We start from the raw sequence: 12,243 nt of genomic DNA, 5'->3' as shown, positions 1-12,243 counted from the left end.
TCTCACGTGCTCAATTTCAATGTATTAAGAGATTATTTTGTCATTAAACAAAATAAAAAAGAAAAACACCACTATGTAGCACTAGTCTAGGCATGAACAAAAATAATTTATGTACATCCCATTGTATACATTCACCTTGATTTGGGATCAAATGCAATCATGAGCTTGACAAAGAGCATTTAAAAATCGTGGCTTTTCTCTTCCCAATGCTCTCTCCCTGTCTCATCACCTCCAGAAATGCAACCTTTCCCAAAGGGTGACAAGAATAGATATTACACATTATCAGGACAAAATGAAGAGGATAAATATGTAAAAATAGTCCAAATGAAACAATAAATTAAACTTTTACAAACTGGAGAATTTTCAAGTTGGCCTGAATCAAATAGCTTCAGGTGGGCACACGGTAGGCAACGCTCTCAGGTGCACTCTCTACACGTATGGTTTACATAAAGAGGCACCATATTTTGAGCCATAAAAAAGTGCCCCCCGGGCCGGGTGGGGGGGTGGGGGTGGGGGACGCTTGCAGGCAGGGCAGCAATGGTGCTTAATCCGAGCAATGATGGAATAATTGCTTATACCAATGCATTGCAAAATGTCGCCACTTGGCAGGCAAGTCTGTACAAAAAAAGCCAACTAAGGATAAAACTAGTTTTTTTTCAACTTGAAAATTATTTTCAGCAATCCTTTTGGCCAATAAAAACCTGTTGGTTTCAACAGAGTACTCTTTTCTGGCACTTTATTAAAACGTCTGCAGCCTAATGCAAGCCTTCGGTGGCTTTCCTTTCTTACCCTCACCTCTATGCTCTTCTTTACTTGTGCAACGTCAGCTAATTCAGAAGAAGACTTTTACTAGCTCAGGCACTTATGAGACACGCATATGCTTTTCCATCTAGGGTCGAGAGAATCCAGTCAGGGCTTTTTTTTTTTTTTTTTTTTTTGGTGTTGTTGCTTGCGTTTGTATTTGTTTTTCATCCCCAATTCACACCTTCTGACGCACTGCTGGATGGTACAGTCCACGTATTTTTCCAGGAAACGTCAACATAGACCAGTGCCAAGTTCTCAGAAAGTTGCTGAGGTCAGTGACCCAGGCTGCCTTCTTTTTTTGTTTGTTTTTGTGTGTGTGTTGTTTTTCTTCCCCAATTCACACCTTCTGATGCACTGCTGGATGGTACAGTCCATGCATTTTCCAGGAAAACATCTACATAGGAGACCAGTGTGGACTTCTCAGAAAGCGGCTGAGGTCAGTGACCCAGGCTGCTGCCTTTTTTTTTTTTTTTGCTTTTGTGTGTGTGTGTGTGTGTGTGTGTGTGTGTTTCCCCAATTCACACCTTCTGACGCACTGCTGGATGGTACAGTCCATGCATTTTCCAGGAAAACATCTACATAGGCGACCAGTGCTGAGTTCTCACAAAGTCGCTGAGGTCAGTGACCCAAGCTGCCTTCTTTGTGTGTGTGTGTGTGTGTTGTTTTTCTTCCCCAATTCACACCTTCTGACGCCCTGCTGGATGGTACAGTGCATGCATTTTCCAGGAAAACGTCTACACAGGCGACCAGTGCGGGGTTCTCAGAAAGTGGCTGAGGTCAGTGACCCAAGCTGCCTTGAACGAGACAAGAGAGAGAAGCAAACAAAGGGACAAACAGGTAGCAGCCCACCTGGGGGGGGGGTCTGCGTCTCCCACGGCCTCCCGTCCCCGCGCGGCCCGCGCCGCCTAGAAGGCTCCCACCTCGGTCCCCCAGGGCCGGTAGGGTTTGCCGCCCGCCCCCCCGCCCGCGGGCTGCGGGCCCGCCGCCGCCGCCACGGCCAAGGGCGGGCTGATGGTGGCGGCCGCCACGGCCGCCGCGGCGCTCGGGGGCAGCCCCGGGAAGGCGCCCGCGAAGGACAGGGGCAGGCTGTGCGCCGCGGCGGTGGCGGCGGCGGCGGCCGCGTGCACGGTGGCCGACAGCGACAGCAGCGGCGCGCAGGCGGCCGCGGCCCCCCCCGCCCCCGCGGGCAGCCGCAGCGCCGAGTCGGCGTGCGCGAAGGCGGCGAGCAGCGGCGCGGGCCCGTCGGGCGCGGGCAGGCCGGGCGGCAGCAGCGCGGGCAGCGGCGGGAGCGCGGCGGCCCAGGGCTGCGGCGGCGGCGGGGGGCGGGGCGCCAGCGACGACGTCACGGCCGCCGCCTCCCGCTGCGAGGCGCAGGTGCTCAGGTGCGACACGAGGCGCGCCCGCAGCGGGTCGGAGGAGTCCAGGCCCTCCACGGAGCTCAGGTAGCGCGCCACCTCGCCCAGGCACTCCCGGAAGCCGATGCTCATGAAGTCCAGCGCCAGGGCGTGCGCGTCGAAGTAGCCTGGGGGGGGGGCGGGAGAGCCGGGGCGTCACCGCGAGGCCCCCCGCCCCGCCCCGCCCCGCATCCCGGAACGAGCCCCGCGGGAGCGGCCGCAGGTGCGCGCTGCCCGCGGGAGGCGCACAGCCAGGCCGCAGTGCGCGTGCGCGCCAGGCACAGCGCCGCCTGCCCCCCGGCGGCCGGGCCGGAGCCCCCAGGTGCACACAGCTCCGTGCAAATAAACGGGGGCGGGGCCGGGGACTGGACGGTCCTCGCCTTCTCTGCTGCGGGACAGGGAGGCTCCCCAGGAACTGCAGGGGCCCTGCTCTGGGGATGAGAGGGTGCATCTCGAGCATCCTCCCTCTTGGCCTTGCTCACAGAGACGTGCAGTGCGTCTCAGCAGCTGGAGGACTTTTTTTAAAAAAATGTGCTAGAATCTGGGGATCCCTGGGTGGCTCAGCGGTTTAGCGCCGCCTTCAGCCCAGGGTGTGATCCTGAAGACCCGGGTCGAGTCTCCCATCGGGCTTCCTGCATGGAGCCTGCTTCTCCCTCTGCCTGTGTCTCTGCCCCTCCATCATAAATAAATTGAAAAACATGTGCTAGAATCTCTGAATAAATCCATCAGTGCTTCTTGACTCATGACCTCGATCAAAGGGAAAACCGCCTGTCATTTACTCTGTATGAAAAAAAAAATCTGATGAAAATTAACATTGTAGGGGAGGGTTTGCTCATCTGAAGATCCCATTTTTCTGTTCAGGCAATATAGCCTGCTGGACGGATACGAGATTCCTACAGCTCCTCGCTTTCCTGAGATTCAAGCATCCACCTCCCTCACTGGCTAACTTCTATTTTCCTGGCATCCACCCTAGGGGGAAAAAAATGTGTATTGATTTTTCGGTGTATATGCATGCAAACTCCACACCTAAGGTTGCTACCATAAAAATGGCTGGAACGGAGTCTTATTTACAAGAATCCCTTTTTATCCAAAGGGTAATACATTAGATAGAAAATAGTGATGTGCCATTATTACCAGTGCCAATTCAGAGTAGAATACTAATCAGACACTTGGGGAAATGGCACCACTTGGAATGAGTAACCTCTAATGTGCACAAATGTATCCTTTTCAGATTCTTTCCCATTTGCAACATTTTTTTTATTTTTTATTTTTTATTTTTTAGTGACTTCCAAATCAAAAACTCAGTTTTGGGATATGGGTGTATGTAAAAATAAGAAATCTTACATTCAGTTATTTTTACCTAAGGCATTTACTATGTTATCTTTTTCATGTTTCTGCTGATCAAAGTATTACCTGTTTCATTTATCATCTGCTAAAACTTAAACCATCTTATTCTGTGACCAAAGCATTTGAGAAATAATGGTCACAAACTTCCAAAGCTAGAATATCAACAGAAATCTGGAAGTGCCAAAAAAGACAGTTGGGGCAAAAATACACACCATTAAAACAGTAGCAACAATAGCACAAAGCTGATACAAGAGAATATCATGAAACGTGGAAGATCAGCAGCAAACCTAGTTATCATCCCAGGACTTCAGCTTAGTTAGCAACAGGGTCCCTGGGATTAAGAGGGAAAGCTCTCCCTGAAGAAAGGCATCTCCACAGAAAGGTTTCACAGGAGAACCCTCAGGGTTCTTTGTTGGGCTTTTCAAGCTTCTAATTTTCATGAGAGAAGAAGGGATGCGATGAACAGAAGACAGTCTAGAAACACAGAGGGATCTAGATATTTAAGTTACTCTTCTAAATCCTCTCTAGAAGCTATTGCAATACCAAGACGGACAGTAAAGAATGAACCGACAGAATTGGAACCCCGGGGGCTTCCAAGAATTTTCATGAGTGGGCACAAAGTGATTGAAATTTGTGGTCGGCCAGCTGTATGTTGTTATATAGGGCTGAGTTCTCTGTTGTGTATTAAGGAATATAAATTGTGCAATTTCTATTCTATTGCCGAACACAGAGGGAAATGACCATGAGCAGCTGTCTCTTGGGAATAATCTTGGGCCAATAATAAAAGCATCCCAGTCCGTATCACTTCCCTGTGCCATCACTGCTGTATGGCTTTCAGTGAATAAACTCACAACCACCTTGTGAGGCAGGCACTATCACTGTCCTCATTGTACAGATGAGGAAACGGGGGCTCCAAGGGGGTAAGGAGTGTACCCTGGGTCACAGGGCTAATATACGCAGAGCTGGGATTTGAAACCAGGCATCCGGACTGCAGAGTCTGTGCCCTCCACCACTACACTGTGAGGCCCCCGCAGCACTTGTGAGTCTTGGATGATGTGAGCTCACATTGCCAGCCCCTCCTCTTCAAGGCCCACACTTTCTCCTGTGGATGACCTCTCTAATGCCTTGGCAGCCAGGAGACTTGTATGGAACTTGCTTGGTAATGTCTGTTCACAAACTATTCTGGGATGAATTTTAGGACTGTTCAGGTAGCCAAGAATAGCAACCAAGAATGGAACTTAGCTTTTATAATAAGGAGTAAGAACAATATTACGCTTTAGAAGTATAGCTCATGCCAAATATTTGAAGCCCTGATAAGAATTCTTAGCCTTGTGGTGGACATCACCGAGAGAGGCAGAGCAATTAAACTGCTGTTTCTGCACCATCACTGACTCAGTCAGTCTCCTACACTCCCGAGGTGGCAGGTGCAGGGACAGAATCACAGGGCTGGAGGGGCTTTAGAGCTCAGAATGAATGCAGTGCAGGCCTCACAGTGCAGCAGAGCACTTCTGTCTTGGGTTAGAGGTGAGGCAGTGGCCACTGAGCTGGATGGATCACTGGTTTCTACGATTTCATCCAGTTCTCTACTCTGTGATATAAGAGTTTTAGCATCCTATGCTGAGGATCTTAATGCTTAGAAATACAATTCCATACCCATTCAGGATGGTTTCTGGAGAAGGTGCAATTGAGGTTAAGTCAAACCATGAGGGCTTCTCTTTACAGCGACCACATCCCCCTCTTCATATAGTTAAAAAGACTGTGAAGGAAGGCCAGGGCTGTGTTCCACAGGTCCTCAGCTATATGGCCATGCTGGACTTAAATCCTGAAGGACTTCCACAGCAGTTGGTAAATGGCTATTTCCCTCCAAAGTCTTGCCCCTGCTCCAATGTCGGGCATGCTGTGATAGGACGTCATGAAAGGCTAATCCTGAGCGGAGAAGCTGCCATGGTGCAGGGCAGCACTCAGGCCCTGGTGGTGGTGGTACCCTCTGCCTACCCAGCTGTCAAATACCTTAAATAACAAAACACTCTTGGTTAAGGTGAACACAAAGGCCTGCTTGACAGGTGGAAAGGTACTCAAGTCTGAGTAATGTGTGAGAAGACGGATCACATCTGAATCTGAATGAATATTACAGCTTTCAGGATCTCAAGACTATTTTTAACATGACAGGAGGGTCCATCTCTGACTTCTGGATGATTCTTTCCTAAATCACTCTCTAGTACAGAAGACATCTCTCCAGGCCACCGGGCCCAGGGTACCCGTTCCTGTTTGCCCTCTGCAGGAATGACTCCGCTCCAATAATAGTTTGCAGTTACAGAGATTCACTACCCACACTTCAACTGCTCTGTCTGGTATCAACTCGAGACCGACCAAAATATGAAAATAATTTTGAAGTCAATTCCTCTGGAATAGCTGCATTATGTTGAGTCCTAGTCTTGATTTAAGGAGGAGAGGGGTGTTTCGGGGGAAGGGAAAGAAGAAGAGAAAAAGATTGCCTTTAACCTCCTGTTTATGTTTGGATGTTTGTGTGTTTGCTTTGTCTTTCTATACAGATTCCAGCATGTGCTTCTGAGGTCCCAAACAAATCTGTGACCAGGCTGCTGTGAATGAAGCTTTACTCCCACAGTATTATGAAAGCAAACACAAGCCCAGGGTCAAGTGCTTCTTTTGTTCCAGAAGTTCTTTCCCACGAGTTCAATCCTGCCATTAGCATTGATTTCCACAGCTTTAATCTGGGACCTCCTATCTCAGCTTGTTAAAGAACTGTTCAACTATGACTTTCCTATACTCTTGGGGGGGGGGGTGATGAAAAGAGAAAGGTGGAAAGGGGGTAAAAATGAAGTCACCTACTTACCTTTACCCCCAGTTGCCTGAAGCATCTTCAAATGATCTACCGTCATTTGCAGTATTTCAGCTTTCTCTAACTTTGCAGATCCCTGCATAAACAAATAATAAAGTCTTAGAAGTTCTATGGAAACTGATTTGGAACATTTTACGCTGGATTCTCAGTTTTTCTTCTCACGAGAAAATTCGAAGTTTAATTGTTTTTCACAGAAACATCTGAGTTCTTTGCAAACTTTACGTGTAAAGGATAATTACTATGTCATGCCCAATGACAGATATTTGCCAATTTATCTTTTAAAGATGAAAATGCCTAAGAAATAAATTTTTAATCATAAGAATAATTATATTCCTAAGATCACTATGCTGAAACGATTCTTGACATTTGCAAAAATCTCAAACCTTACATCCAATCTCTATCCTGTATTTCATTAAGGGACTTACAGTCTTATATAATGTTGCAGTCTAGATCAGTTGACTCTGACTCTGAAGGATAAGGAAACAGGACCTTTGCAAATTAGATTTTTTCAAAAATAAAAAGTTCTAATAAGTCTTTAAGGCACACCGCTGGTAAGCATACACAAAAATAAAAAAGGGAAGTCTTTTAAGGGTTTTTCTTTTTTCCAAAAATTACCAGCAGGTGTCACTGTAAATTCCAAGATCATAAACAAGAAAGCATAATTTACTACCTATCTAGTAAGCATCAGAAGTGCTTAAAGATATTTGAACTCTTTAAAATAGTTCTTAATGTCTTGGAAATAGATCTACATGTCCTACTTTTTAAAATAAGGCAATCTCTGGAAACCAACTAAAATACAAATGTGCCACCTTGAACTGCCTCAGAGGACTGTGGGTGGCTTCTAATTTCTTGGAAAAGCCAAATAATTAAATCAATATGTCTTTTTGAAAAGGAAACTGAAGTTTTTTTTCAGGTTCCTATGCTCTACTTGTTTTGTGAAAATTATCAGCACCCTGTACATGGTGAGAGTGCCAGAGTTATTTAAACTGCTAGAAAGAACACTCTTCTAATCATACTGTGACAGGGCCAGCTCACTAGGGTTGGTAGCCAAGCTTGGCAAATGGGAAAGCCAGTGTTTATGGTAACTAACTGCCAAACAACTGAGGTTTGCTTTTAAGGTTTGTTTTAAGTCGACATTTAAGGAAAAAAAAAAAAAAAAACCTAACAAACTAAGGGGGGGAAAAATCACCAAACTGACTGTTCTTCAAAACTGCATGCATCCCAGTCCTCAAAGTGAAAACACGGATTTGTTCTGATATTTTCATTTTCAGCCTACTGTCATTAAAAATGCTACTAATCAAAACTACAAATTCCGCGTTACATTTAGCTTACTAAAGTCAGCTGTAGCATATAGGTGTCTTTTTTCTCTCAAAAATGTGTGATCGAGAGCATAGTACATCTTGTACTTCTGTCAATTTTCAATATTTCCATGAAGATGTATAGTAGTTTCAGTGAAAGTGCCTAATCACAAAATTGCAGTTTCTGGATAATTTCCAAGGGCTTTGTAGGGCTTGCTGTATGTTTGTGGTTCATGAAGTAAACAATGAAATGAAATAAACAAACAACTACCCTATTTGAATTAAATTGAAAGTATTTTCAATGGCATATGATGCCATAGTCTTTGAAAGATGCTCTTAGAAATCTGTGCCATCGTGGCAAGAGATACAAAACTTTTCCAAAACGACAGAGGAAGATTTAAACACTTGGCTTCTTCCTCTTCTAAGTGTGCAAAATCTTTTTCTTTAAAAGGAAATTTATGGCTAGTTTTATTTTTACCAAACTTCCAAAAGAAAATGGTATTCCCGAGTGGAATAGCATTCTATTAATCCAGGAATTAAAAATGAAACCAAGTGATTTTGTAAAACAAAACTAAACTAAAACAAAAACCTTGTATTAGTATTATCATTTAGGAAATAGAGCTAGAGATGTTACTTCCTGGACTTTAGTTATGTTTAAAATCAAAAGCAGTTTTTTTTTAACCGTTTGACACAAAAATGAAATTTCACAGGATATATTTTTTTAAAACAGTACGACGTACAGCTCAGTTTTAAACAAAACCACTACTGGTCTTCATAGAAAGAACAGAGAAAGCATGAACACTGTTACCCTTAAGGGAAAAATAAGCTGAAGAATGGAAATGTTTTTCAACTTCATGATGGATTATGTTTTTAATAGTTTTGCCACAACAAAGCATTTTATTGAAATAGCTGCTCTGTGCCAGATCAGGGCACATACACCATTATTTTAATGAGCTTTAACAAGAACCCACATTCCCAGATGAGAGAATCAGATTTTTTGAGCCTTTTGGTGGGGTGGTTAGGAGTGAGGGTAGCTTACTTGTTTTTCAAAAGCAGTTGGCACCAGTCGTCTCAACTCAGATAAACTGTTATTTATCCGATCTCGCCGCCTTTTCTCTATTATCTATCCCAAAGGAAGCAAAACAACAACAAAAGTTTATGAAGACACAAATGATAAAATTACTCCTAATGTTAGAATTCAACTGTTACACATTAGGCTGGACTACATGAAATAAAAGGGAAAAAAAAATCACATACCCCTCTCCTTTTCTTTCTTGCCATAATCTGAGATGTTGTTGTTGGGGAATTTGATCTAATCACAGAGCTAGTACTTTGCCTATGAAATAGGAACAGTATGTCAGGTGCTGCATTAACATAACAATGGCTTCTTCTGGGTACTTCATGGCACCCATTAAATATTGAGTGTTTGCACAGTTCAGGTCTGTGTTGTTTCACTCTTAATTCTTACTTTTAACATACTTTGTTTTCAGGTAAGAATCATGCCCCTTCCCCTTTTTTTAACCAGTCACCCGGACACCAAATCCACTGGCAAAAACATCCCTAAAGTTTTAAGTCTTGCAGTGAAAAACTTACAAGCAGTCAGGTGAGAAGTCAGATCTTAGGACTTCTCGGTTCCACTCATAAATGTTTCTTAAAACTCAACTACTCTCCAATAGCATCCCTCCTCCGCCCTCCCGTCAGACACACTAGACAAAGCAAAGCTGTTTTGAAATAAAGGCCACGTTTAGCACCGCTATCAAACAGATAGACAGTCATCACATGTCAAACCGTTGTCCCCAGATGCAATCTTCAAAATAAACAGAAGTCAAACGTTAACTATTTCAAAACTTAGAGCTCACGGAAAGAAAAAAAAAATATGACAAATATCATGTTTTGCGTGCTAATCTTCCAAAAGAAGGTCCCAAGTTAAATCCAGGGAAATTAAAATCGGATCAACTGCTAGGCAAACGTTTTACTTTGAGAAGGAAACTGGAGGTATCCCCTAGGCTTCAGCCTAAGCGTAAACCTCCAGGCGCTGCGATCCGATCCATCTTGAGTTCACTAGTGAAAAGATACTTTGTATCGAAAGTTCAATCAAATCACTTTGTCACCTACAGCTCCTTTCCAGCATCCTTTCCAGTTTGTACATGTTTCTCTTCATAATTCACGGTTTCTATGCTTCTTTATGTTCTCAAATTCTCCGGGTTCCTGTTATTTGTTCTCTTTCATTTTAGCACTGTTGCACACACCAGGTTCTTATTACCTCACCTTCTCACTTCTGGATCTGATTTCTGAATTAAGTGTCCCCCTCAGTCCCACACCATCCCAACCTGGTTTCGCCTTTCACATGACTTCTGTGGTGCAGATCTTATTTTTTAGGATGACGCACACTTTCATAATGAAAAGATAACTCTGCAAACAAAGTTTCACGTAAATAAATGTTTTTGCTGCTGCTGCTGCTGCTGCTTTCACACTTTGGTCCGTCTGTGCTCAGAAGAGCGACGCGGAGAGAAAACCAGTCTTCCGCAGGTAGCAAGAATTTTGCTCTTTGAGTGGCAGCTGCAGATAAATAATTAAGCAGCTTGCGGGGATGCCAATTAGAGGCAATTATCGTTTGACCCGCCTTGGCATTAAAATGCCTCGGTAATCTCACTCCGTCGCTGCAAAGTGGAGGTCTGGCTTCTGCGGTCCCGACCCCGCTCTTTTGCAGACTGGAGGACCAGCAGCCCTGAGAGGTGATCCACGCCCCGAGCGGCCCCGGCCAGCGTCTGTCATTCACCCGCCCGTCAGCCCGCTCACGCAAAGTCAACCAGGAAAAGTCTGAGCACTGCAAAATCCGTAAGTCTTAACCCTGCAAAAATCCTTACGTTTTGGAATTACAAAAATCCTCCAGTCTTAAAATTGCAAAAATCCTTACGTCTTAAAATTGCAAAAATCCTTACGTCTTAAAATCACAAAAATCCTTAACGTCCTAAAATCGCAAAAATCCTTACGTCTTAAAATTGCAAAAATCCTCAAGTGCTAAAATTGCAAAATCCTCAAGTCTTAAAACTGCAAAAATCCTCAGGTCTTAAAATTGCAAAGATCTTCAAGTGTTAAAATTGCAAACGTCCTCAAGTCTTAAAATCGGAAAGACCCTTACGTCTTAAAATCGCAAACATCCTCAAGCCTTAAAATCGCAAAGATCCTCAAGTCTTAAAATTGCAAAAATCCTTACGCCTTAAAATCGCAAACATCCTCAACGTCTTAAAACCGCAAACATCCTTAAGTCTTAAAATTGCAAATTGCTTTTCATTTCTCCCAAAGCGGAGTCTTCTTTTTAGTCTCCCGGAAAATCGGGAAAAAAAGAAAAAAAAAATCCCAACACTCGGTGCACCGGGTCTCCGCGCGGCGGGCCCCGGGAGCGCCCGCACAGCCGGGGGCGGGGGCGCCGCAGCGCTGACAGCGGGGACCCCCCCCCCACTCCCGCGCCGCGCTCCGGCCGCGGCCCCGGCCCCCGCGCCCCACCCCCGGCCGGAGCCCCGGCCCCCGCCCCACCCCGGCGCACGCTCGCCCCCCGGGCGCCCGGCGCTCCCGCTTCCCCGGCGGCGCTCGGCCGCGGCGCGGAGGAGCCTCGGGCGCCCGCGCTCACCCCGAGTAGTTGTTCTCGCTCCCCACGTCGATGGTCTCGTCCATGTCGCTCTCGGAGGTCGTCTCCTCGCACGGGCGCTTCATCGCGGCGCGGGGCGCAGCGCCCTCCCGGCGGCCCCCGCCTCCTCCCTCCCGCCCGCTCCGGGCCCGGGCAGGCGCGGCTCCCGCGGCGGCGCGGTCGGCTCCTCGCGGCTCTTTCCCACGCCGCCGCCGCGCTCGGCCGCAAGAACCGGCGCCGGCCACGCCCCCCCCGCACGGGCGGGGCCCCCCGCGCACTCCCGCCCCGCCCACCCCGCCGGGTCCCGCCTCCCCGGAGCCGGCGTGGCCCGCGATTGGCTGCGGCCGGAGGGGGCGGGGCCGCGCTGGCCAATGCCCGCGGAGGGCCTCCTGCCGAGGCGTGGGAACGCGGCCGCGCAGCTCGGCTCCGGGAGCGGCGCGCGCGGGCGGGAGAGGCGGCGGCGAGCGTGCGCGCGGGGCCGAGGATGCCCCGGGGTCGCCGCCCTCCGCCGCCGCCCCCTGCGCCGTCTGACCGAGAAGTTCCCGTCCCGGGTTTAAAGCTTAACCCCGAGCGCGTGGCCGCGTGTGAGCGGGCGTGCAGCGACGCGGGGAGGCGCCGCGGCTGTGCCCCGTCTGCACCAAAGCTGCGGCGGCCTGACCCCGACGGTCACATTGGCCCTCGGCGGGGGGCGGGGTTCAGAAAAAAAAAAAAAAAGCTTAAATCAAAATCGCTTTTCTCCCGGGCAGCTCCCGAGGCTGCTTCGGCGGCCAGATAAGGACGTGCGTTAGCCCCCCTCCCCCCGCAGGTCCTTAATTCACCGCCGGCCGTCGGCGGGTCGCAGCTCTGCAGCCCCGTGACGTTGCATTTGCTCCAAATCAGGTTTTTACGTCCCGCCCACAGGGCTGTGCGCAG

At 47.6% G+C, this 12,243-nt stretch overlaps 1 protein-coding gene across 3 annotated transcripts; it reads right to left on the bottom strand.

The window, feature by feature from the left end:
* Positions 1-971: 971 nt before the first annotated feature.
* HEY2 (hes related family bHLH transcription factor with YRPW motif 2) lies at positions 972-11,576 on the bottom strand. Of its 3 annotated transcripts, none has more exons than XM_041744604.1 (5): positions 11,335-11,576; positions 8,961-9,039; positions 8,743-8,826; positions 6,400-6,481; positions 972-2,326 (listed from the first exon to the last, which is right to left on the bottom strand). In XM_041744604.1, exons 1-5 carry the CDS (start codon positions 11,415-11,417, stop codon positions 1,710-1,712), a joined length of 945 nt encoding a protein of 314 aa, XP_041600538.1. In that variant the 5' UTR covers positions 11,418-11,576; the 3' UTR covers positions 972-1,709. The 3 variants fall into 3 exon arrangements, with proteins under 3 accessions (XP_041600538.1, XP_041600540.1, XP_041600539.1); XM_041744606.1 differs by lacking the exon at positions 11,335-11,576 and adding an exon at positions 9,819-10,680; XM_041744605.1 differs by lacking the exon at positions 11,335-11,576 and adding an exon at positions 9,297-9,377.
* Positions 11,577-12,243: the final 667 nt, after the last annotated feature.

The sequence above is a fragment of the Vulpes lagopus genome, chromosome 2 (genome assembly GCF_018345385.1).
Source record: "Vulpes lagopus strain Blue_001 chromosome 2, ASM1834538v1, whole genome shotgun sequence".
Taxonomy (NCBI): Eukaryota; Metazoa; Chordata; class Mammalia; order Carnivora; family Canidae; genus Vulpes; species Vulpes lagopus.
This window is presented reverse-complemented; position numbering and strand designations above follow the sequence as displayed.